This window comes from Pteropus medius, unplaced genomic scaffold, assembly GCF_902729225.1.
Source record: "Pteropus medius unplaced genomic scaffold, Ma_sr-lr_union100, whole genome shotgun sequence".
Taxonomy (NCBI): domain Eukaryota; kingdom Metazoa; phylum Chordata; class Mammalia; order Chiroptera; family Pteropodidae; genus Pteropus; species Pteropus medius.
This window is the reverse complement of record NW_024342474.1, coordinates 1,351,404-1,378,968: the sequence shown is the minus strand read 5'-3', so window position 1 is coordinate 1,378,968 and position 27,565 is coordinate 1,351,404. Positions and strand designations below refer to the sequence as shown.

The 27,565-nt window shown below is 37.9% G+C and overlaps 1 protein-coding gene and 1 pseudogene across 1 annotated transcript in view; one reads left to right on the top strand and one right to left on the bottom strand.

The window, feature by feature from the left end:
• The window catches only part of R3HDM2 (R3H domain containing 2), a 128,593-nt gene that overhangs the window by 65,218 nt on the left and 35,810 nt on the right, over window positions 1-27,565 (top strand). Inside the window, 2 exon segments of the mRNA XM_039865755.1 lie at window positions 22,402-22,601; window positions 26,440-26,481. Of these exon segments, the coding sequence (XP_039721689.1) occupies window positions 22,437-22,601; window positions 26,440-26,481 (207 nt within the window). The 5' untranslated portion in view covers window positions 22,402-22,436.
• Window positions 19,640-20,282, bottom strand: LOC120604949 (U3 small nucleolar ribonucleoprotein protein IMP3-like; annotated as a pseudogene).

Sequence of the window (27,565 nt, the reverse complement as noted above, 5' to 3'; positions counted from 1 at the left end):
CTCCCTTTTAATGCTCTATTTAGAATTAATACTTTGCCATTTCAGGTGGAATGTCGAAATCTTAACCACCACATAGGTTTATTTCCGGTCCTTAATGTTGTAATTATCGGACGTATTACATTAACTTATATACATTGAAAATTACATAATATAATCTAATTTTTGTTTTCAAACCTATTTCAAAGAACTCAGTTAGGAAAGAATAATCTATTGTATGTAACCAGATATTTAGCATTTATATTTTTCTTCCTTCATTACTGGTGTACCATGTAGTATTTCCCATCTTTTTGAAGAACTTTCTTTGGCAGTTCTTTTAGAGGTCTTCTGGCAATGAATTATCTTAGTTTTCCATCATCTGAGAATGTCATAATGAGATCTTCATTCCTGAAGGATATTTTCTCTGGATGTAGAATTCTCTGTTTATAGTCATTTCCTTTCAGCACTTAAAAAATGTTCTACATCCTTCTAGTCTTCATAGTTTCTGCTGAGAAATATGAAGTCATTCAAATCAGTGTTCCCTTTTAAGTTATGCATTATTTTTCTCTGCTTTGAAAATTTTTTCTTTGTCTTTAGTTTTTAGCTGTTAGACTTTGAAGAGTTTAGGAGTGGATTTGGTTGTATGTATCCTGTTTAGGGATTGCTGGGCATATTAACTCTATAGGTTTATGTCCTGCTAAATTTGTAAAGTTTTTATCCATTATTTTTTCAAATATTTTACCACATTCTTTCTCTCCTCTTGGGACACCGATAGCCCAAATATCAGAGTTTTTGGTATTGTGCTCCAGGTCCTTGATGATCTGTTCTTTTTCCTCCAATTTTTTTCTCTTTATTGTTCATATTTGATATTGATTCATATTTGATATTTCTGTTGAAATTTGATGTCTTCAAAATTATCTACAGTTTGAATTTGATATGTCTTCAAATTCACTCATTCCTCTGTCATTTCTGTTCTGCTATTGAACTCGTCAAGTGAATGTTTATATTTTGCTTGTTATATTTTTCAGTTCTAAAATTTCCAGTTGGTTCTTTTTTATATCTTCTATTTTTTTTCTAATAAATTCTATCTTTCCATTAGTTTTTTTCTAATTTGTTAGAGCATTTTTATAATAGCTACTTTAATAGCTGTCAAATATTGCCTACATTTGTGTCATCTCAGTGTTTTGTCTGTTCATCTCTTTTCCTGTGCAAATTGAGATTCTCTTGGTTCTTTGTATGCCAAGTAACTTTGGATTGTATCCTGGAAAATTTTAACATTATATTACAAGGGTCTAGGTCTTGTTTAAATGTTATGGTGAATATTGACTTTTATTTTAGCAGACATTTAACCTGGTTGAGTTCAGCCTACAAGTTCTGTCTAGTCTTTAGTTGATGGTAATTCCAAAGTCATTTCAGTTTTCTAAGCTCTTGCAGTGCTGTTTAGATCTGCATTGCATGTGTACCATTAACTCATCTGAGACTTGGCCAGTAGTTATTCTCATAGTTCAGAGTGACATTATTGTTAGGAGATACATACTGAATTTTTTTAGGTGTGAAGAGTCATTAAAAGAACATTTCAAATAGTCTTGAAAAAAATTTATACACACATGCATGCATGTACACATATTAACTAAAGCTGTATGTGAACCTAGATGACTATTATACTACTTTTTGCAAATGTTGTGTATGTTAGAAATTTCTCAAAAATTTGGAGGCAAACAAGAAATATGTTTTAAAAAATGCCATTTCTCTGCTTAAAAACCCCCAATAGACTTTCATCTTGCCAAGTATAAAAGCCAGATTCCTTTCAGTGGTCTCTTTGGCCCTTTAAGATCAGCCTTCCAACCCCGTAATGGCTTCTTATCTCATTCAGAGTAAAAGGCAGAATCCTCTTTTTTTCCTTTTATATGACCCTTAATGAATCTCTCATGTTCCTAGAGCATATCATAGTATCTGGCCCATAGTAAGAACACAAGCACACAACAAATGTATTTTAATGAATGACTAGTTATCTTTGTGACAAGTTTTATAGTGTTCTTCAGGGTGCCTGGACCCTGCCCATATGTTGTTTTGTACTATTGTCGACCTTGCACCACCTATAATGTCCATTACTTGCTGTAGCAATAGAGATTATTACTGCCTTTCCTTAGACTCTTAAAAATTAGAGCCTAAGTTCATTTCTGAGTCTTCTGTCCCAGAGACATACTTTTAAGAACTATTGCTCTTCTTTCCTGGCATCCTTTGTACCACTTACTTTAATCTATTTATCCACATTCCCATCCTTATATTGTGTTCTCTTCCTTTTTCATCAGGTCTATCAGTAAGATGCCTTTATAATTTCCTCATCTCTCCATTTTATAGCCAAAGTCTTCTCTCTGTCCTTTTGGGGACAGATACGGGAGGAGGAACAGATAGCTACAAGAATTCTATGTTGCCTACCTTCTTCCCAAAATAAAAAATGATTTTACTAAATCTTGCTGAAAAGAAAATTCTCTGTAACTAGATTTGGTCTTAGTTTCTAAAGTACAGCCCAGTAGCTTTTAGGCAAAGACTGTTTCTCTGGCCTTAATTATTTTACAGGTGAGAAAAAGGCAAAATAAATTTAAAAGTGAACTCTTAATTTAATATGTATGCCCAACTCATTATTCTTCTCTAATAAGACTTTATTTTGGCATCTTAACATATGCCGCAGAAAAGAGCTGCTGCTGTGTCTTTAAAAGCTATCCTCAGAGCAGTGTGGAGGCAGGCATGTCACTGAAGTGCTTGAATGAGAGCGAAGAGGTGGGGGGTGTGCTCTTGCAGCCTCTGTGTGTGTGTGTGTGTGTGTGTGTGTGCGTGCGCGTGCGTGCCCGCGTGTGTGTGCGCGCCCGAGCGTGCATGCGCTCACGGGCGTGCACACGCACGCAAGTGTGACTGTTGGCAGAGCTCTAGGTGACATCCCTCTGAACAGCTGGGCCATGGTCTGCTTCAGAGCTTTTTGTCAGAGCAATTAGCTTGCTGGAGACGCAGCAGCAAGGATCCGTAACATTTCATTCAAGGGTGAAGGGGTAGGAGGGGACTGTGGATGGGAGGAAGAGGCACAGGTTGCCCAGAAGGAATTTCTTCAGCCAAATTCCGGCAGAACAGATTCTTACGATGAGGTCTCCATTAATAATGTGAGCTCGCTGTTGGTTTAAGTGCAGATCTGTCTGGGGTGAGTTTTGGATAATTTTATTTCTTTATGTAAAAGTCCTTGAACTCTGGGGACTGCGTAGGGAAGAAACTAGAAAGATAGTATCTTTTGTATTTTGGCCAATTTAACTGTATAATACACATGAGAGAAATTAGGGAATTTTCACATGTTAAGTTTTGTGAGGGTTTTGTGGCATTTTCGTTGTTTATCTTTAAAATGTTTTTTAAATTAGGTTTGCTAGAACTTTTACTATATTCAGATTCTACCTCTCATGGCTATTTCAAGTGATGCTTCATTCAGATTTAGCATATGAGAATAGTGGTGATTTCTGTTCTCTTTGGTGATGCTGTTGACGCACATTGCAGGAAGCAGGGAATCCCCTATAAATATCCTCCACTGTGTCATTCCATAGCTCTCCACACCTGGCTGGTGAATATGTCTCTTGGTCCTATGTCTTTATGTAACTGTCCCCTAGTCTTTAAATGTGATAAGAAGACTATGTCGCCTTTGCTGTATCTAGGAAGAATTTTTGATTATGAACATCTTAGAAGGAATTTGTTCAGTCTTGTTAACCAAAACATGCCTTTTGATATGTTGAGGTTGTCATAAGAATTTCCCTGTGGGTTTACTGCTTCTTATTTTGGATTACTTGTTTGTTTCTTATAATTGGCTTGTTTTGTTTGCTGGCCTTGGTTTCTAAAGAGTGCAGAGATGGGATTCCCTCTATCTCCAGTGACGTAGTGATTTTGTTTGCAGTCTTTTTCTTCTGGAAGGGAGGGGACAGAAAGAAGGAAGAAGAAAAATCCATCATAAGTGATAGTTCTCCTATCTATGCCTTGATGATAACTGGGTGCATTGAACAGAGCTGAAGCCAAAGTAGGATGTTGTTAATGATAGGGATGGTATTTGTTTCCTTTTAGAATAGCCTAGGGCCAAAGTTAGGATTACTGAAGCAGAGTACCTGAATTAACCATATGTGTCTTACTGCTAATGAATTTTACCTAATTGTTTTTTCTAAATATGGAATGAAAAGGGCTCATGATCAGGTTTTGAAATCTATCATCTATGAAAAATTCTAGGTTGAATTTTGGAATTTGGCATTTTCTACCTTATTTGCACTGAGCAAGCAGTTTGTACGCTCTTTCTCATACCTCAAACATAGGTAGTTATATAAAATTCCTTGCCACCGTAGTTAAGAGTAAAACTCTATTTTGAATGTATGGAGCTAAAGCAAAGCTTTAGGAAGTAATTGTTAGATATACGCCTACGTGTGAACCTAATTTATCTTTCTGGATTAAGTGCTTGGGCTTCTGATTTCTTTTTATGCAACTCCATTTTAATACCACGGATCTCTGGAGGGCTGCCTGCAAAGGTCGGTTTGAAAAATTTAGTAGACTAGAGCCTGGAAAAATTTGAAGTTTGCTTGTCTCTGGATATGTTTTTGATAGCATATGTGGAAAAGTACCTTTAAGAACTACTGGTTTATTTTCTATCCTGATATTCTTTTCTGTTCTATGCTTTCATTTATTCTAAGTTATATAGGTAGAGTGAAAAGAATAATAATGTCTGCTTTTCAGCTTACATTATGCAGTCCTGTTTTTTACGATCATTCAATTATATTAATAATTATTACAGCCATAAATATTTCAAACTAACAAAATTCTTATTTGGTGAGAAGGGGTGGAGAGAGATAACTAGGGTAAACCAAGAGCATTCCAAAAGAATAACCTATTTAGAAACTTGCCAGAGACTGGAGCTATAAGGGTTAAGGGAAATTCCACTGCATCCATGCATCTCAATATTGCAGCAAATATGTGGATAATTTCTTGCTAGCTTTTCAGGAAACCCCTGTGGTGGACAACCCTTGTTAATCGTTGCTGGGAGACTGCTCTGACGTCACTGTGTTCCCCGTCTGCAACAAGGACAGGAATAGCCTTTGAGGGGGAAGAAAACTGCTGTGAAGTTAAAAGATGAGGGTTTTGTTAACTTGGTTTTCCTTCCATCTGGGAGTGGGTGGTTTAGACCTAAAGTCTTTCTTAAATGTTTCAGTCATTAGCAATGGAAATATTATTAAGAATCCTTTTTATTTTAACTGGAAGTGACTTCTTTTTTAATCTTTGTTTTCTAACCAAGGTTTGAAAGGTCAAGGAAAGAAAAGCTGTTGAAAGATATCGGAGAAGATTTCAGTTTCTTTTTATTCTTTTTTTCCACTTTTTTGTTTAAAGGAGGAGGAAAAGATCAAGAACTTTCGCAAAAGGTGTTTAGCATCATCCTGTTTGGGGTCATTAAAAATGTGATATATGTTGGAAGAACTTTCTGGCAAAATTGATGACAACTATTTCTGTGCCCGAAAGTTGCTATATGTACTTTTCTCTGATGTTCTCTTCTCCTAACCCACCCACACCCACTGCTGTATAGCCTGTTGGGAGCTTTTTTGAAAAGCATAGTGACTAAATGCTTAGACTCTGATTTAGGCTGCTTGAGTTCAGTTCCCAGCTATGCCAACTGGTGATTCTGTGCCCTTGGACAAATTACTTAACCTCTCCATTTCTTCATATGTTGAATATATGAAATAAAGATAATAACAGTATCCACCCCCTAGGGTCGTGAGGACTAAAAGAGTTAGTACATGTAAAGCCTTTAACATAGTCCTTGGTCATCTTAAAAGCTTACTTAGCATTAGCCATTATGATTAATATTTAGAAATTAACTGAGAATTTACCATTTATATCTTCAGATTACCTGTAATTTTTGAGGAAGCCAGGAGAAACTTTTCAAGCCATGTAAGATAGATAATTGAGTTTTTAAGTGAATATAAGTACAATCTAAATATTTAAGCTTAAAATGGACACAGTTGATCCTTTTAGGAAGTGACTTTTCTCATTTTGATGCCTATAGGCATCAAACCTGTTCCCTCAGATTAACAAGGAATTTGTTTCTTATTTTCTACCATTGATTCTGATCTTCTTTAAAATCTTAAACACTTACCTTTGTTCTCTCCCTCTGAAACTTATATCCTCTGCTTTTCTTTGTGTGAGTTGAGTTGGTGTTCTTCCTCTATATATTCGTGAGAGTATAAGGTTTACATAAAGTACTGTGTATAAAAATTCCTTAAATTCTACCTTTAAAAAAATCTAGAATCTTAAATGGACCAAATGTCAAAACACAAATACTAAAATATCCAATATCCTCATATCTTTTTACCTTCTTTTAATTATGTATTAAAGACTTATTAGAGTATTGCTCCTCTGTTTTTTGAGGATTCACCTTTTGGATTGCTCTCCAAACTACCAAGGTAACACTGATAAGAGCTAGTAAGGTGTGTAACATTAACGACAAAGAGAATATCTACCTATGTAACTTTTTATCCTTTCCTCCCTATTAATTTTCTTAGGCCAGTGAATCTTAACGAATACAGGGCACATATCTTTTCTAGTGGAATATATGGGGAAGGAGAGTTAATATTATTAAAAAGGGGCATGAGCTGAAGAAAAATAAAAAGTGAGAAGCACTGCCTGGGTGAATGCCGTTAAAGTCCAGGCAGTGCCATGGGATGTGCTAAGTGGACATTATGTGTTGCTGGGGGAACAGTTGAGAAACACTATAATTAGATAGTGTGACTGTCCTTGCTTCTATTCACTGGAGTGCACTAAGGGGGAATATTTTTAATCTTCAAAACTCCTGAATGTATTTATCTTAGTTGGGAGTTGATGAGAAATGTAAATGAAGATTGAGGTACAAAAATCTTCATCACAGCATTATTTTATTATAAAAATAAACAGCTTCTTAAATATTCAGTAATAGGGAAATAGTTAAATTATGGTACATGTTTATTAGATAGCTATTAAAATGACTATTAAAAGGAATAATGGAAAAATGGTCACAGTTTTAATAGTAGTAAAAAGTATGGTATAAAAATGTTATAATGTAAATTACATAAAAATTATTGGATATAGAAACATCTAATATGGATATAAATATGGAAACAAAATTTAGAAAACTATATCTCAAAACATTGCTTTTATTAATAGTTATCTCTGAGTTATAGATTATGAGTGATTTTTTTTCTTGTATGTTTTCTATAAATATAATGAAGGCGATAGTACTCTTCTAATCAGAGAACCAGCCAGGGGCTGCACTGCCAATCCTGGGCAACTTTGCCAAGGCCACATTTGATGCCATCTCTAAGATGGCGTCTCACCCTCAACCTCTGGAAAGAGACCGTGTTCATCAACTCTCCCTATCAGGAATTCACTGACCATCTTGTAAAGACCCACAGTAGAGTTTCTGTGTAGAGGACCCAGGCTCTAGATAATGTTATACAAGAGAAATAAAGTGAATTAACTCTTTAAAAGAATAAAAAATTTCTTAATCCTTACTGTTAGGATGTGAAAGTAAATTTTTCATATGTTATGGTGCAGATATATGTAATGATTTATATAAATTCCTGAGCATAGTGTTTGGAACACAGTAAATGCACAATAAATGATAGCTGTTGCTGTTGTTATTATTTGAGGAAGATAGTCACCTATGATCAGAGCCTGGGGCTTTCATATTGAGAGGCAACATTACTGAGAAAATATTCATGTAGCTTCTTGTCTTTCTGAATCAAGAACTATGTTGTCCTTTTATATGTACAATGCTGGCACAGAATCTTAAAAAACAAAACAAAACAAAACAAAAAACCAGTTATAGGACCAGAATGAAGTGTTTTGTTTTTCTCTTATGAAGGTACAAAGGAAACTGGTGTAGAGAGACACCTAGTATTGATTTTTGTTGTTGTTGTTGTTGTTGTTGTTGTTTTAGCTTTGATGTAATTTATGACTCCAAGTTGTTTTTACCCCCCTTTTTGGGTTGTTACCGTATGCTTGGGAAGTTTGAAACAGTGTAGCAGAAAAGGTTTTCTCTGTTCTAGGAATTTCTAGTACTTTGTTGCTTCTCATGTTAGTCTTCCCTTATGGATTGGGTCCCTTGGAACTCATTGCTGACAAAAGAGATGTAGACTTCCATCTACTTTGGACTCGTTTGGAAACTGAGATGTACATGTAAGAAACTATATTCAGCATGTGAAAAGCATACTGAAAATAACACATTTGAGCAACTGGGCAGTAATGTCAGATATTCTTACCATTTAGCTGTTTATTCTTCATATTCACTATAAATCTTAATATGTGTCTTGTACAATAAATACATATTTAGTAAATAGTCATAGAATGACTATACTCCCCTCCCTCCCTCCTTCCACCCCGCCTCTGTCTCTCTTTCATTGTGTTACTGAACCAAAGTCCATGTGCCCTACAGCCAAAACTCAAAATGTCAGTTTGGAGTAAGGAAAGATTTATTGAGAAGTTGCCTGGCAAGAAGGTAGGGCCTCCAGTCCATCTTGCTTGCTGCTGAACTAGGTTAAGGGTTTTCAAGGGGCTAGGGAAGAACAGGTATGCAGGAGTGCTGGTGGGGCAAGTTTTAATTGGAGAACTTTGGAACTTAGCCATTTCTGAAAAAGGCCCATCAACACTAGATCTTCCTGGAGAATGGACCCTTGGCTTCTGAAAAGGTTCCAGTGTTAGGGTTCTGGTGTTCAAGTTCCAGTTATGTCCTGGTCCTTTGGTTCCCTGGGGTGGGGATAGGGGCAAGACTTTGGTTCCGGGTGCAGCTGGAGGCCAAAGTTCTCTCCTCTGTGCATGTTTTGGCTGCATGACCCATGGTCCCGGTCTGCTGTCCCTGAATAACAACTCAGCACCTCGTCAAACAGAATAGGACCATTTTGAGCTGGCTCTGTGGTTACAGTATTATTGACCATATTCCCTATGCTGTACTTTACTATCCCCATGACTGTTTTGTAACTGCCAATTTGCACTTCTTAATCCCTTCAACTTTTTTACACAGCCCCCTAATCCCCCCTCCCTGTAGTCTCTTAACACCATGGCCTTTGTTCCTGAGACCATTTCTCTTCTGTAATGCACAATAATGAGAATGTACTTAATGCCACTGAATTGTACACTTAAAAAGGATTAAAATGGTAATTTTTAGGTTCTACATATTTTACCACAGTGAAAACAAAACAAAACACAACAAGGTGAACCAGAGGAAAATGTATAGTTTCCAAGCGAATTTTAACCCTGACATCTCAGATTCTTTCTGTTCCTCAGCATTCACTTACCGCCATATACCAGAAGGTAGGAACCAAAGTTGTTTATTGCAGCGAGAGATACTACATCAATTACTGGTGAAAAGCATGCCAGAAAAGGGGAATGCTTAAAATACATCATGTGGATTTTAGAATATTAATGAGCACCATTGGGGAGAATGATGAGTTTTTTTTGTCTAGTCTCCTCATCTAGTATGTAATTATCTTTTTTCTTCTTCGCTTCAAGGAAGTCTGCAACTGAGGGAGAAGGAATGGAGACATATGATATGTGAAGAACAAATGTATTATTTCCTCATTTGGACATGACAGTCTTTTTTCTCTAAGCATAATGGGTGGGATGGGGGAGGGGAGTATAGAGGACAGGCATCATAGAGTTCTGAGGACTGCGATTTGAGAGTATGGAGCATAAGAGCTTGATACCTGTGAGTTTTCACGTTCATTTTAACATTTCAAAAAAATTTATGGGAAACAACAAAGGTTAGCGATCTTAAATTAAAACTTTTAGCTCTTTTTGTATATTGTGGCATGGGAAGCTTCAATATTGTGACTTTAGCTGGGCAGCACTCCCCTTATACTAATCCCTCAATTTGTCCTTGTGTTGATTTTTCATAGTTCAAGGATTTCTGAATTTCTCTACTGAAATTGAAGGAGAAATCTCCAGAGTTTTTGGAATCCCTTATTATTTGCATAGATTCATTGTCATTGCTATTGACTTTTTCTCCCACTAGTTCATTTTTAGTATATCAGAATGGCAGCATTTCTTATTTGTCTATAGAGACTATTCTTTGACAGTGCAGCAGTTTCTGTGGAAAATGATTTATTTAAAAAAAAAAGGCAAGGGGAATCGCATCTTGTAGCTCTTAGTGATAGAGCCTGTTGCCATGGAGTCCTGAACCAGATTGGCTGACCTGAGGGCCAATGAGCAGATAGAACATAAGCACATCATCATTTAACCTTGCAAAATTCATTTACTCAGTGATATATGACATTAATACCATAACTGTATATAGACCTGTGAAATATTTCAAGAATGGTATATGACGTTTGTCTCTTTTCTTTCAGAATTTGCTATTTAATATAAACACTGTAATAATACATTATCTTAATGTGATTTGATTGAGAGAAGATAGGGTGGGAAATATCTATCATCTATTTCTGAATCGAGCTGCTGCTGCAGTCAGTTGGGCTTATGCCATGTCTAAGTCAAATTCTGGCCTTCTAAACCAGAGATTTGTCTTCATATCTGAAGTGGCTTTGCTTATTTTGATAGCTTTAAAGATGAATCAGGAATTGGCAGCTTTTTCTTACTTTTATTTCCTTCTTTCTCTTCCATGGTGATATGGTAGATCCCTTTTGATGTTACATTTACATGCCATTTGGTCTGGAGTTAGAGGATTAGCTGGGAGTAGCCTCCTTGTTTTCCATCTTCACTTCCCTAGCGCGTTCATATTTATTGACGTTGGTCTGGGAGATTTCGCTCATTCAGATCAGTGTTAATTCCTTGTCATAGCAGATCGTGACATGTATCTTCTGTATGTTACTGCTTTAGAGATTGATAATGATTTATTCATACAAAGAAAAGCCCCTCTCTAGATGTTGTAAGTGAAAAAAGTAAAGAGTATTATAGTTTTTTTATGTTTTACATCAGGGATACTTGAAAAATAATAGTAGGTCTTATTCTCTTCTCCAGTGCTCCCATGCTTGGCTATTTACAGATTTGAAGAATTGAAAGAGACTCAAGAGGTCCATGAGTTTGTTCCCTTCTTTTGAGCTATTCAAGCCTCTATGAATAATGAGGATGTGAACTTTTCATTATGCCATCACATTCTGCCTCAGAGGAAAACAAACAAACAAACTTCAGATTTATTTATGAAGCAAAGAGGAGCAAAAAGTCCATTCAGTATCTGATTAACTTTTTGTGAGGGAGACCTTAAAGAAGTAGGATAGGAAGTATTTGGGGTTTTATAATTTTAGTTATTGTAACCAGAGAAAGACTCACTGAAATGGCATTTGAATAAAGACCTGAAGAGACCTGAGTAAACAGGCCATGCTGTTATCTGAGAGAAGCTCATTCCCGAAGAAAGAACAGTAAAAGCAATCACCCTAAAATCGTTTTAGAGCACAGGGAGCAACCAGTGTGACTGGAACTACATAAGTGGGGGGAGTAGTAAGAGTTAGGGTCAGAGGGCAAACTAGTGGTCATTTTAAGGACTTTAACTTTTGTTCTGAGTAAGATGGGGAGCCATTGGAGGGTTTTGAGTAAAGGCATACCATGATCTGGAAATGTTTTTACACAGTTGCTGTGGCTACTATATTTAAGAAATGCTGTAGGGGAGTGAGATTGGGAGTGAGAAGACCAGTTAGAAAGCTATTGCAGTCATTCGACCAAGAGAAGTGGCAGCTTAGACCAGGGTAGTAGCTATGGAAGTATATGAAGTCATCAGATTTTGGATATTTTGAAACTAAGTCAACAGGATTTGCTCCTCGATCATTTAGATCATTATTTTACTCTTCTATAAAAAAGTAATGATAATATCTGCTTGTAAGGGATCAATGATAAACATTCTAGATTTGAGGCCTCCTTACGTTCTGAGCCATCAAACATTGTGTGTTCTTTAAACACCTTACTTTAAAAAACTTACCTACTATAACATGCTTGCTGCCTCATACACTCTGGAGACTGAATGTTCTTTATTTTGTTGGGTGCTGTCCCTAATTCATCCTATAATGATGCTCAGCTTTTTCTTTGCAACAGAGGTAGTATTAGAGCACAAGGCTGATGCTCCTGTATCCTCCATAAAAATGCTAACTTTCCCTCATTTTACTTCTTCCCCCACACATACATATAAGCTCCAGGGTGTTGAGGGAGGATTCTTTACTTATAGAATTGAGGAATTGTTTTTTATTGTTTTCATCATTATTCTTACTTTGTGTGTTTATGTGTGTTTAACATATATGTACCTCAAAACCTAAACAGTATCTTAAACAAGACAAAAGTTTATTTTTATCTCACATTCAGGAAATTCAGAGGTAGTCTAATCTAGGCCTGGTCTAGTCAAGGACCCAAGTTCCTTCTGTCTGTTGCCCCACTGTCAGTAGTTTTCAATCGTAGTATCCTCTCACAGTCCCAGATGCTGCTGAAACACCAGCCTTTACTTCTGTATTCCAGCCAGCTGGAATTAGGAATGAGTAAAGAAGGGCTGCCCACTTCCTTTAAGGATACTTCATAGAAAAAAAAAAAAGATACTTCATAGAAGTTTTATTACTACTTCTATTAGTTTCCTAAGACTGCCATAACAAAATACTGTAGACTGGAATAATTTCTAAGGATTTCCAGTTCTTTCATGTCAAATTAGATTGTTTCTATTCCATTTCTCTGGCCAGTCTCACGTTCAATTTTACATTTTGAAAGATTCTTTTAATGCTAAATTATTGACTTAGGTGTCCTTTTCACCTATCAGCTGGTGGCAGTCACCTCTGAAGTCATCACAATGGGGCAATATAGACTTAGCTGCATGGTATTTAAGTTGGCAATAGAACATATCCTGAAATTCCATGAACAGTAGGTAAATTGTGATTTTTCTTTTTTTCCCCCGGAATGTCTTGTCTGGGTTGAGTTGGAAACAATTTTACCAGAGCATGGGAAAAAAACAGTGTGAACTTTCAAGGTGCTTTCCATCCCTAAGATTCTATGATATTTTCTACATAATGGCATTACTATGATAAAGTTAAGGAAAATGGAAGTAGCAGAGGGAAAAGCCCTACTGCTGCTCTTTGTTTGAGAGAAGAAGAAATTTGATTTGTTCTGTTTCACTAGAGGAAGTAAAATGGGCATTTTGGGCCAAGAATATAGAGAAGCCAATAAAAACTGTAACAAGGCCCAACTAACACTTCAGTCCATTGATCACAGCACCTGCAGTTCTCATTTCAGGGCAAGTACAACCATAACAGATATTGAACAAAGAAAGAGGGTACATGTTTAGAACATTTTAATCTCGTTTCTCTCTTTACTTTGCCTAAGGTCTTGTTCTGGACATAAGCCAACTCCCGTGGCCTTCCTTATACACCAGTGAATCCTTTTGCATTTGTAAAGCAGAATGATTTTCTCATGCTTCCTTGATTTAGAAAATTGGCACAATTGTTGTTATTATTTTTATTGGCCTAATGCTAGTGAAACCTACGACAGTTGACTTCTGAAGTTCTTAAAGGACTTGGTAACTGTCATGTGACTTTAGCTTTGCATGTTCCATTCTTTTCCCTGTATTCTGCTTTCTTTGTTTGAAGAGAAGGGAGTGTTGAGCCCATATTTCTCATTTATAGCTCAGTAGGGCCTTCTTTCCTGTCCTCCCAAGAACTTGTTGAGCCATTTACCTCTTCAGGCATGCAGTTATCATACTGTTTTTGTTTTTATTCTTTGCTTAGTTATTGTAGTAGAAAGAACGTGGGATTTTAGAATCAAAAAGACTTGGCTTCGAATTCTGGCTTCTTATACATATGGTATGGCCTTGAACAATTCACTTAATATTTCTGAATGTTAGTATTTTATTTTTAAAATGGAGATAATATTTATGCCTTGAAAAGGTCAAATAAGATACTCTATAAACTAAAAAATTTAAAGTCATGAGGAGTGACCCAGATCGAGTGGAAAGATGAGAAAGTTTACAAACCCTATTTTTGAACCCCAAAATATGTCCTCTGCTGACACTCATTTTCTGAAGAGAGGCATTAGATCTAGGCACCCTTCCCATCCCACACTTCACTCCACAGAATGCTCCTGAATGTTTACCGCAGGTATGATACTTAGAACTTTGACTTTGGGGTCAGACACAGCTAGGTTGGAATCCTGCCCTTGCCCCTCTTGTATTAACTTGGGAAAGTTATTTAATTCCTCTGGGCTTTGGTAAGTGCTCTAACAGAGAGTTTTCATAGGATTAAATAAAGTAATGTATAGAAACAAAAATCAAAGTCAAAGAAAGAATGTAGACCTTAGAATCAGTACCAGAGTTCTGTTTACTAATTCTGTCCCTAATAGTGTGACCTTAGGCAAGTTGCTTAACTACTAGTGGTGGATATGAGTTGAAGGACATAAAGAACCAAGTGCATAATCTTGCTCAAAAACATGAGTGCTTTTTTTCCCTTCCTAACTCCTATTTTAAAGAATATAAGAATAAGCTTTTCATGCATGGGCACCTAAACAGTTACGTTTTAACCTGCAATTTTAACTCTGCGCCCATTTTCCCCCACTGTCTTGACTCCTAAGGGCATTTTTTTCTGTGTATGTATGTTTAAATAACATTCAATAAAATACACTTTAAGCATTCAATTAATAAGTTTTGACAATTGTAGTATACACACATATAACCCACTTCCCCAAACAAGATGGAATAGTTCCAGCACTCCTGAAGGATTCCTTATGTTCTTTCCAATCAATATTTTACCCCTAAACCCTAAGCAATCACTTTCTGGTTTAAATAGTTTTTGCCTGTTCTTGAACTTCATATAAATGGACTTACATAGTATTATTTTTTGGAGGGAGATCTGCTTTCTTAATGTAATAGTTTTGAAATCAGCCATGTTTTTGTGTATATCTGTATGTATCCAGCAAAGTCCCCTCATGTCTCACTGGTGATGGTTTAGTCACTTGTTTCTACCCAAACCTGTTACAAAAAGGAAACAGTCACTCACCATGATTGGTCTAGCTAAGTAAGATCCACCTCGTAGGGCTCACGAATAGGGTCACCATCTCTGATCATGTGTCCTCAGAGGAAGGCAAACACCAAAAGTTCATTCTTTTTTATTGTTGAATAGTATTACATGACGATACCACAGTTTATCCATTCTCCTGAGCCCCTAGATTTTAAACAATTTTTAAAGCATGGGTATCAATTGGGAGTAATTTACTTTTGATATACAAATTAGTAAAGGACTGGAAAGTTTACATAGATTTTGCCACAGAGTAAGTCAGATTTTTTAGCCTCTAGCTATTGTCTTGCTTACATTCTGTATTGAAAAAGAGAAAATGAAACTGCCCTTCTGTTTCTGAATGTCCTGTATAAATATATTCTTTTTGGCCCAGTGCCTAGAAAGTTGTTTATAGAGTTGATGGAAGGATATATAATCTCACTGTACTCTGGAAGGAACTTACCTTGGCAGTCAGAAAATTTATGGGGAATATGCAGTATTCTCCTTGAAAATTGCCAAATCCTGGTGCCTGGTCATTGTCCTCTCTATCGTGTTATTTCCTTATTCCCTCTCTTTGCCCCCCACTTCTGTGGCATTCCTCTGTGTAGCTTTGAGCCTACTCAGTGTCCTCAGGAGACATCCTGCCTTAAAATTGTGCCGTTTGCCTGGATGAAATGTACAATGTGCACAAATAGGTTGTAAGGAAGCACACATCTAGGCTCTCCTGGGAGCTTAATGTCTTTGCTTTGTTCTAGTCTTACATTTGAAATAGTCTCATTCTTCTTCTTTCACCAAAAAACTTCCCAAGCCTTTAATTTCCTCTCTCAACCAAATAAAGCATGAAGAGTAGAAATTATTTCTCTGCCTTTTAACCCTTTTGTACTGGATTTAGTCTCGTTTTTTAAGGCTTTTTTTTTAAAAAAGTAAACAAATTGTCTTATCCCTTAGTGGTAACTTTTGCTTTTGTTTTGGTCCAGAAAAATTTGTTTCCAGGAATCCGTATACCCCAAAAGTAAGGAGAGCCTTCTGCAGAGGATTGCAGGACTGGAAATGACTAGTTAAGGGTTATTTTGGAGAAGAAAGGAGTGCCTCAGCTCATGAAATATCGTCTGATGGATTTTGAGCTCAGTGTATCTTCTGATGGATCTTGACTCTGGAATAGTAACACTCTGACCCCTCATTACTAGCCTTTGTTAACTTGAGAACAGCTGCTTTTGTCCTAGAAGCAAAATGGTAAGAAAAGTTAAGACCATGTGATATGAAGACCTGGCTTAAGAAGCTGGGAATATTTAGAAAAGGAAATAGTTGTCTTCTATAAGGGACTGACATGGAAGCGAGGTTAAGCTTGTTTGTTTTTTGCACAGAGAACTAAACTGGGGCCAGTGGGAGGAAATAACAAGAAGGTGAATTTTGCCTCTTTATAATTTCCCCTCAAGAAAGGTTTGTATATGGAGGCAAAGATTTTCCCTTCACTGGAGGTATATAAGCAGGGTCAGGACAACATTTTTTCAGAGTTACTGATGATTCAAGAACCTGATTGTAGAAACTATAGATTGCAGAAGGATGGAGCTGAATGAAAAATTTTCTCAGTCCCCTTCCAATTATGAAATTTCATGATTCCTTTGTATCTTTGGTAGACCTTTCATTTTTTTTGCCTGATCTGTCCCCTTAGTTAAAGGCAGTATTGCATAAAGGTTAAGAAAGGAAACACTAGTGCTAAATTTCCTGGCCTCAAGTCCTAATGCTGCTGTGTACCAGTTACCTTAAGCAAATTATTTGACATCTCCGCATCTATAATCTACTTATCTATAAAGTAATGATGGTAATAATATGTATCTGATAGGATTGTTGTAAGATTAAATGAGATATATAAAGCACTTTCAGATAGTACCTGGCACAATGTAAGCACTCCAAAAAATTTAGCCGATTATTATTATCATTGCTCTCTCAGTTATTTCCACTTATAGAGCTGGGCTTCTCTATCTGGTCCAGCTACTCCCTCTCTTAACATACCCTTTTTGGCTGTCTCAGGATACTTTTGGCTAAATTCAACTCATAATAGCTTAAATGATAAGATTTATGACCTTACATATCAGGAATTACAGAGCTAGGGGGATCCAGGTTGACCATTGTCTATACCACAGCATCAAGGATCCAGGCTTATTCTCTCTGCTTTACCATCCTCCCTGTGTTGGTAGGATGTTGCCATAGTCCAAGTGATGCCAGAGAGCTCAATGGGGCGGGAGTCCAAAGAAGGCCTTGAGCTGGAGCCCCAGTGACCAGATTCTTATGCTCCAAGAAAGAATTCAAGGACACGACAAACAGCAAGCAGGAAAGCACAGGTTTTATTAAAGAGAGTAAACACGAGAAAAGTGTGGGCAAACTCAGAGAGCGGGTCTCCCCAAGCTGTCTGAATTATGGCTTTTGTTTTCTTGGGTAAGGGGGTGCCTGAAGATGTGATACTTACAATGCAGGTGATATTATAATGATATTATGATTAGCCAAAGCTGAACAAAGGACAAGGGAAAGACTCCAGAGCCTTATCCTGGAAGGGACAGGGTGAGGAAGGGGATTGTCCCAAGGCCATTTATCCTGCCTTCTAGTTTGCCTTCTAGTTTCTCATGCCACCTGGAGGGGAAGGGGCAGTCCAAGGTCATCTATCCTGTCTCCTGGTCTTGGCTTGTTCTCATACCAGTCTCAGCCAGAGTCTCACTCTTAGGAATCAAAACAGGGAGAGGGCTGAGTAAGGGACTAAGGAAAAATTCCAAAGCCAAATCATAGAGGGGAGGGAGAATGTCCCTAGACTAACTTATCCTGTGTCATGGGCATCATCTGCATACAGGACCACCGTCAGCAGAACATAACTACCATTTTTTTCTAGTGGCTTTTTTTTTTGTAATACAGTCAGAAGCCGTTCTTTGAAGCCACCCACCCAGCAAAGCCCTCTCCTGTCTCACTGTTGATGAGTCACTTGTCCCTTCACAATCCAGTCACAAAAAGGAAACAATTACCACTATTGATCTGGCTAATTAAGATCCACCTCCAAGGTCTCAGGAATATGTTCACTTTCCCTGATCATGTGTCCTTAGAGGAAGACAGACACCAGAATAACATCAGGGCTAGATTGATGAATGTGGAAGAAAGGAGAGATTTGGGTAGGCAGCCAGTATAGTGCGCTACTGTATTTTTTCCTCTCCTTTTTCCTCAGAGGAAGAATTGCTTTGTTTTACACAGCTCTCAAGAGGCCAGAGATCTCACTAGAGATGACAGTCAGAATTCTTGAAAATGGATGCATTAATCATTGTTCATTTTATGGCTGGCTTTAGGAATCTAAAGCTCAAGTTTTCCCATTTCTCAATGAATGAAGGAAACCATGTAGCTCCTTAAAACTTGAATTGGAATATATGGCCCTATTTCACAGGTGGCCGTTATGAAAGATCTTTTTTTTTTCCTTAGCACTGAGAAACAGTGCTTGGACACTGTGAAGTTAGTACAGGTGTCCAGATCGTAGAGCCTTTTTTGACCCACATGTGAAGAAGAGCTACAAAGTTCATTCTGTTTGAAGAAACATACCTATTTGATAATTGAGGCCCATCCTGGAAAAAGAAACAACCTGCTGCTTTATATTTTTCCATATCGCCTTTTTTTTCCCAGTTTTATTGAGGTAATTGACACACAGCTCTGAATAAATTTAAGGTGCACTGCATAATGACTTGACATACATATATTGTGAAATGATTACCACAATAAGTTTAGTTAACATCCATTTCCCCATATAGTTACAAAATTTTTTTTTCTTGTAATGAAAATTTTTAGGATCTACTTTCAGCAACTTTCAATATACTGTAGAGCAATGTTAGCTGTAGCCATTGTGCTGTGCACTGCATCTCCAGGACTTTTTTTTTCCCCCTCTTTAATCCTCTCCCCCATTTCCACCCATGACCTACAGATGTTGCTGTCTCCCCTTAAGAACAGGACCTCTGAAGGCAGCGTCTTTTCCCATGTGCTGCCCACCCCGGGAGCACGGTCCATGGCTCCACCTGGGGCGCGAACCCAGGACCTTCTGACATGCAAAGCAGATGTGCTAACCACTACACTATGGAGCCACCTTCTTTTTTTTTTTTTTTTTGTACTTAAAAAGCAGTTGGGCCATTTATTGGCATTATGAAAGCATTCCTTTAAACAAGGGACGGCACTCTGGACACTAAAGTCTCATCCACTTTATGAAAACTTGAGACCAAACTCTCTCCATCGTCTATATGTAGCTTAATAACAATCAGGAGTAAGAATCTGAGTTAAATAAATTGCACCAAACTGTCCTGCAACAAGATAATAAAGAGAAGTGGGGGCAAAGTTCTTTCACACTACAATGTTTCTGGCACAAGATCTAACAATTTCCCAGCTCAGCACAAAACCACTTCCCATTGTCTCAAGACAGTCATTTAATTATCAATAGTCCATGGACTAATATCATTTTGTGGAAAACAGGAGTATACCCTTTGGCTCTATGCATGGCCTGCAGCTGAGGCGCCAAGTTCTTATGAACCAACGATTGATTGGCTGACACACTCTTAGAGCGCCTTCAGCATTAGGTCTCAGCTTCCCCATCTACAAAATGCAGATCCCTGTGCAACTGTGGCAGGAAAGCGGGAGGAGACCAGCTAGGCTTCCAGATCGAAGTCATAGTGCTCTTCATTGTACTCTAGCACGAGCCATTTGATCCTGGATGAGTCAACCCCGGTGACGAAATCCTTCATGCTGCGCGTGACAAGGCTGGTTTAGGTGACCACGTCGGTGACCACACGCACGTGGCCCTGCTCCACAAAGGCCACGGTGGCCTGGAGGTGATGCGCCATGTGCAGCTTAAGGAGCACGGTGGGCAGGCAGCGGCAGGAAGACGAGGCTATGACGAAGTCACAGAGCTCGAGTGAACCACGCGTGGGCACCAGACCAAGAGCATATATCTTGTCCAGTAGTGCGGCCAAGGCACGCATGCGAAACAGGTCGCCCTGGGGCAGGTCGCACAGGCACCACGCCAGCTCATGTACAGAACGGCTCAGCTGGTGGTAGCACGTGTAGTCCTCCTGCCACTGCAGCGCATAATGCCACAACACACGCAGCTTGTGCAGATTGTGGTCAGTGATTTCCCAGTTCAGGAAGTCCACCTGCTTCAGTAGCTTCTGCTTATGGAATTTAAGCTTTCGCACCATGATTATAGCTGCTAGAGCTGCAGGATCCAAGCCTAAGAAAGCCTGGACTCTATCTTACAACTGGAAGCCTGTACATTTGACCACCTTTATCCAATTCCCCCACCCCCTACTCCTCAGCTTCTCTTTCTGACAGAGAAATCTGTTTGAGGCTAAAAAAGAAAAATATTGAAGGCCTATCATGTGGTAAAAGAAGTAAACTTAATTTTGTATGACTCTAAGGCAGATTTAGGATCAGGATTGAAGCAGTTTATAGCTTGTTATAGGGAGCAACTATAGAACAACAGTTAAGACTATTTAAGACATAGTGAAATGATCTATCCCAGGAGTTTTCCAGGAGAGGCATACAGGCCCCTCTCAGGAAATTACAGAAAGGAGCTCTTCTTGAGGATGGTAGAGGGAAATTGCAAGAGTTCATATCTAAGAACACTTCCAGTTTTCATCATTTTTGATGTTTTTCAGCTGAAAGATATGGAGAAGGCATGTGCTGAGTTTTACTATATTTCAAACTTCAGGGAATGGGGGCTTGATTTACCCATGAAAGAGAAGTAAATATATGTGTGTATATATATATATATGCAGTTCTTAGGTACAGCCAATGATCTATAAAGCTCTGTATGTAGGTTATAACTTTTTATAGAAGCTTCTAGATATTGAATCAATTAATTGAGAAATATAATATCAGCCATTTTTTTTGTAGTCAGTTTTTTCTAGTACTTTTCATCTTTAAATTCAGCTGTATGTCTATGACTCTATGAATAACTCTCTGGCCTTTTAAAGGAAATTTATCTAGTTCTATGCAAACTAAGTCTCCAGGCAACTAACTGTTCAAGAGCCACCACAAAATGAACAAAGCAATAATCTTGCAAACTATCTAATTTATGCCAAGATGAGGTTACCTGTGCTTCTTAAGAGCCTTCTAGGTCTTAACCTTTAAACTAATCTGAAGGAGGAAATAAATGTCTGGTGTGACAGTTTTCTTGAGGCATTGCTATCTGGTTGTTTAGCTCGTTTCAGGGGCCAAAGAGGCTAGACATGACATCTGGGAGGATTTTCAGTCTTATTATTTTATAAAAGGGAAAGTATTCAGCATTGAAATATAGTCATTAACTATGTAAGGAGAAAGCACTACAAACCATTGTTAGAGCTAAGCATATTTGACCAATGGTTGCTGGAGGGCATGAATGTGTATGTGTATAGAGCATCAACTTCTGTTTCTGCGCGTGCACTTGGAGAATTGTGTTGACTTCATTATGGGATTTCCCAGGTAGAAATAGTAAGTGATAAAGAGCCAGCCACCCATGCACTACAGATGCTCTTTGTCTTGGGGAGGCAGTAGAGTGACTGAACTCAAATAGTGAATAGCAAAACAAAGATTCTCTCTTCCTGGAGGGTGAGACCCAGTCTTTCTGAAGGACAGATGAATAGAGAGTTCTCTTCTTGCTTTTTCAGCTTGCTGAAGATAAAGGAATTAGGATTTTATAACCATTGTTTGATTTTGCTGCTTTTTGGTGGGGGAGATGTTTAAAGTTGGTAACAATGTTGTGATTTGTAATAGCTGTGGAAGTTCTTTCTGGGGAAAGGAGAGTGGTCCTCTCTGGAATCGAATAGAGCTCTATGATGTATTTTTTTTCTTTCTGGAAAGAATCTAGTGAGTTAACCCTTTAAAGTACTCAAGCTGAAAATGTGAGTAAATTTCTGTAGGAAACAGGGGAGGGCAAATAAAGTGCCAAGAGTATTTGTACTACGTTGCTTTAGAACTGAATCCTGGTGAATCTCTAAATAATTATGCTGTAATTAGTAAAATAATCCAGATAATGTATGATAAACATTCTAGAAAATACAGACTAATCTGTAGTGACAGAAAGCAGATCGGTGGTTGCCTGGGGAAGGTGGGAAAGGGAGTACGGGCTTACAAAGGAGCAGTGGGAAACTTTTGGGGGTGATGAATGTGCTGATTGTGCTGATTTTGATTGTGGTGATGGTTTCACAGATGTATGCATGTTTCATAACTCATCAAATTGTGCATTTTAAATATATGCAGTTTATCATATGTCAGTTTTACCTCAGTAAAGCTTAAAAAAAAAAAAGAAATGGATCCAGGGCAGCATTTATCAAAGGACCCTTTTTTGGGTTACAGGGAGGCTGCTGAAGACTTGTATATGTGTTAAGTATGGATATACACATCCTGTTTAATGTATTTCATGTTTCTTTAGGAGTCCATAGAGGCTACTGTATTCTGTTGAAGAAGATGTCTAACAGTAACACTACTCAAGAGACTCTGGAAATAATGAAAGAATCAGAAAAAAAACTGGTGGAAGAATCTGTAAACAAAAACAAGTTTATATCTAAGACTACAAGTAAGGAAGAAATTGAGAAAGAGAGTGAAGATACCAGTTCACGTCAGGAGACACAGGTGAGGACTAGAAGTACATCATATGCACACTCTTTATACCTGAACAGAAGTGTCATTGTAGGTGGCAGTGGGAATCTGTAGGAAGCCAGTCACTTATATGAACACTCGATTCTCCCTAAAACCCCAACTTTAGCTCTCAAGAAATATCTTCTTACCTTTTTGTCATGGACTGACTCCACAGTAAAGTCTAAAGAAGACAGAATGAAATCCCTAATCCATTGGGACCTGAGTTACACTGGTGTTTACTACATTTTGATATTTTTTAACTCAAAAATTAAACTGTATACAAATACATATTTAACAAGTCATGATATGGCTCATATAAAAACTCTTAAAACTAGAGCTTCCTGGCTTTACATACAGTGTTAAATTCATATCCTGGTTGTGTTAAAGCAGTCAGCATTTTCTGGGTCAGAAATAGTCTCTGAACTTGCCACTTAGTAAATGTGAGTGAAAGGAATTTTACTCTTTGGTTGCCATGTTCTTTTCCAACCAAATTCATACTGCAATGCAGATATAATGGCAGTAGACGATGGCCAGCCAAGCTTCCTCCAGATCTCCTCTTTGGTACCCAACCAGCTTAGCTTCTGAATCTCCTCTAGTCTACCTGTTCCAGTCTCTTCTTCTCTGGTCATTGCTGGTTTTCCTCTGTTACCCAAGCCCAAATTACATAAATCCTTACCTTCATGCCCAGGGACGAGAAAGGTCTTTATTATATGCTTAGGAGATAGACTTAACTCTAGTAAAGTATTTTAAAAAGGAATAGCAACAGTATTTTGGAGGGTCTAGAGACTTGAAGCATAATTCTTATTGACAACCCAATACACCTAGGCCTTATCTTCTTTAAAGATTAAAACAGCAACAACATAAAGAGATGAATTAAAATCAAACAACTCTCTGAAATATTATGTTCTCTAGCCGCCTGCTTTTCTTTCTTTTAACAATTTGCCAGATCTCTGTCCTGGCTCCTTTTCTTTTCATTATCTTTTGCATGTGAGTTGTCATTCCCTGCCCATCCTTCTAGAGTTTGTAGAGACAATCTGCCACTGTTCCATCCATACTTCTAGCCTCCACTGATACCAATAATGAATTTTAAATCCTAAGGACAGATAAGAATGAATGTTTTATTATGTGCTGGCATTTTATGTGGAAGATAATAGTTAAATGAACTTTTGGGTCCAAGTTACTCTGTTCTCAGGAGACTATTTTAAGTGGTATTCTGAACTCTTGCTGCATGTACTTCTTGAAGATAGACAGAAAAGAAAGGATGTCTGTAGCTTTTATACTCCTTATGGATGCTCACTTGGTTTTAAAATGTCTTCATATAAATATACAAATAGTTTGTGTGGGAACCGGCCTCCCCTCTGACTCCTTTTGCTAGTGCTATAGCCGGTGGAGCTTCTGCTGCCATCTACTGGAGCTTCTGTTCCTTCTACAAAGTCTTCAGTTTTCTCCACCACCCTTTGGAAGCCCTCTCTTCTCTACCATTTCCCAGCAGATCATTGTGTCCCTTCAACAGCATCAAAAATTCTGTTCTTTCTATATTCCTCCTGACTGACACCCCAGAAGTCTCTGTAAGAATCTTACTGATGTTGTCAAGGGAGTACCTGTTATGAATTGGAACTGGAAAGTTTGTGGAAAAGGAACTTTCGTTACTTGTACTGTGTGAGACATGTTCTTGGAATCAGCAGTTGGAATTCAGAACATCTTTTGGATGGAAACAGTGCTATAAAAGGCAGGTTCTGAGATTCAGTTTAGAATGGGCAAACCCTGGCTTAACACATACTGAACTTAGGTGGATCCTTTAACCATTTGGGTATGGCCTCTTAGCTGGGCTTCTACCTTTAAACTTGTAATCCATAATCCCTTCTGATTCATCTACTGTACTGCTTTAGAAAGATAGTTGTGAAATAAGGATGTGATTGTTAATTCACCTCAAACTTTTTGTGTCTTCTAAGTACCAGATTTGTCAGCATGGCATATTGTGACCTTGTCCTTTACCTGCTATTCATCTGCCTCTGGCATCCTAGGCTTCAGCATTATGTGATTCCTGATTCCCTATTATAAATTTGACTGAAAAGTTTGGGGAAAGCATGCTTTTGTACATGCTTTCTCTGCCTGGATTGTCCTCCTTGGTATTCTTTCCCTGTCCTCCAACCCCTGACCACCACCACCACCACCCGCCAGTATCTAATACCTATTTATCCGTTAAAACTCAATCCAGATGTGTCTTTCTCCAGGAAGCCTTCCTTCACAACCTTACACAATGCAGATCTACTTTGTATAATTCTTCAATTAATGTCTGTCTCCTTTAGAGAACTATAAGCTGAATGAGGCCCAAGATTAGGTCACTTTGGGCTTAATTAACATTGTACCTCTAAGGCCCAACACATTTCTCTGCAGATACTCAGTATTTGTGAATGTATGAATTTGTGAATTGCTAGGTCTGAGTTAGACACTTGAGCTGTGTACGCCTACAGCACTCCATGAGTGTCTCTGTAATGCTACTTAATATACTATGTTGTAATTGTCTATTTGTCTATATTCTGCAGTAGGATTGAGTTCCTTTTTGACAAGGTTTTTGTCTTTTATTTCTGTATCTTCCAATAGTTAGCATGGTGTCTGGTACATATTAGGTTTTCAATATGTGGTTGACTATTAAATGAAAACTCTCCATTTTTGGAAATAAGATTTGTACATGTATTGCTAAGAGGGTTATAAATTGATATATCCATTTTGAAGGGTAATTTGACAATACTTTATAAAATTTTTAAATGGACTACAGCTATACTTTATTTGTGGGTACATTCAATGTTATGGTCATTGAAGCATTCTTCATACAAAGAAAAAAATTAGAAACATCCAAATGGTGCAATTTAAGGGACTAATAAAATAAGTTATGGTATATCTACATAATAGAATACCACGTAGCCATCAATGTTAGGACATCCTCAGCTACCTGGGACCAGGCTAGTCCTCTGTCTTATTTCCCCTGCCCCACCCATCAGACTCAGTTCTCTCATACCCCAGTGGCAATGAGTTCCATTTCAATTATCTCAGAAGCCCTAAGTGCCTCATCCTATACATAACCCTACCCAATTTCTTCCCCAGAGCCTCCATTTTGACTTCTCAGCTGTTGAGAAACCTAATCAATTAATTAGTTGTTCCTTCCTTCATCCTACCTCAACCCTTCATTTTTTATCTTCCTCAGGCTTCTACCCTGCTCCTTACCCACTCTCCTTACCCTCTCTTTGCTCTGGAGGTCTTGTCCATATTTTTCTTTCTTCCTTCTTTTTTCTTGTTCCATTTTATATCCCTAATTGAGTCCATCTATAAGAGCTACCACCAGGAGCTTAGGACTGGGTGAATTCTCATATTCAGGGCAGGAGTCAATTGGCAGAGTCTTCATCATTTCTGCAGCCATTGGAACAGGTGTTTTGGGTATCTCAAATTGGATCTCTGAATGTGTCGTCCTGTAAAGATGTTATTGTAAGTGATGCTTAAGGGTCATGTTTCACATCCACAAGCATCCTAACCAAGGATTCCATGGTTTATTCAAAAGTACTTTTTATCAATCTGTGAAATAGGCCAACCAGTCAGGGTCTTCTACTATTTATCTACATGGTGAGTAGTGATTTGTCTGTATGTGACCTATGGTGCCTTCCCTGTCATAGTTGCTAGAGTTGGACAGGGAAATAACCACACCAAATGGGTCTCATCATAGTTTGGCTCTTGTAATGGTTTTACACTTAGTGCTTTTTCTTTGTAAACTTGTATTGCTTTTAACTTAAGTGTTGATTTTCCCCACTTTTAATATTTTCTAATCTCCTTTTAACAGAGACGGACATCCAGCCATGGTCATGCCAGGAAAAGAGCCAAGGTAAGAGCCCTTTCTCTATAGCTTCTTTTCTGGTGCTGTTTGTAATATGTTTCACAAATGAACTTAATCCCTAATATCTAGTTTATTTGGATTATATATAAGCATTTTTTTTGCCTGCACTTTGTTACCTAACTGTGAACATACATACACACACCCACACAGAGACATATACACACACATTTCCTATTGGAACGTCTGACTTTATTTTTCTCCATTATCTCTAGTTCAGTCACAGTCTGTTTCTGATACCTGAAAGGATACCCAGCCAGAGCTTCCCACAAAGCCTGAGCAAATTGGTATTGGTTTTGCTGTAATGCCAGTTTCTTTGCTCAGCTCTAGCTTCTCAAGGAAAATGGCTACTATATCAGTCTTACTTTTCCCCCCTCAACACTTTTTTTCCTTTGTGAATTTTTAAGATAAATTCTGCCCCAATAGTAGAAATGACTCAAATTTTGGACATCTTAAAAATACAGTCATTTTTTAGAATGTTTTACTTTTTAGGCGGGGGCAGGAAGGACTTTGTTTTTAATCATTGCATGATAAAATTAACACATCACAGATTATTTTAAACAGTGTTATTAGAAAGGACTGTATATGTTAGTGTGTGATAGGTTATGAATTTTAGTTGGGGAACAGTAACATACTAAACTTTTCTTGCAGTAGGAAGAATTACCACCAGAATTAATAATTAAGGTTATCCACCCTTTTCCCCCGGGAAAATAATGGCAGAATTTGGGAGTGGCCCAGCCTATATGTGGCTTGGGTTTGAAGAAGGCCACAATGTGTAATAAATTGACTCCATGTCATGCCTTACATGGCCTAATCCACAGTGATGGGCTTGACATTAAAGTTCAAACAGAACGTGCTCACTGCTACTTTACACTTCCTCCCAAACTTTTTGAGTTAAGTAAGACAGTTACTGTCTCCATTTTACAGATGATGAAACTTGGGTTTATAGAAATTGAATGAGTTTGACAGAGGACATTTATTAGTAAGTGGCAGAGGTAGGCTTGAAGTCAGTTCTTTAGACTTGCAAGTTCTTTTCACTATACTGTACTACCTAGAACACACATACCATGTTTTT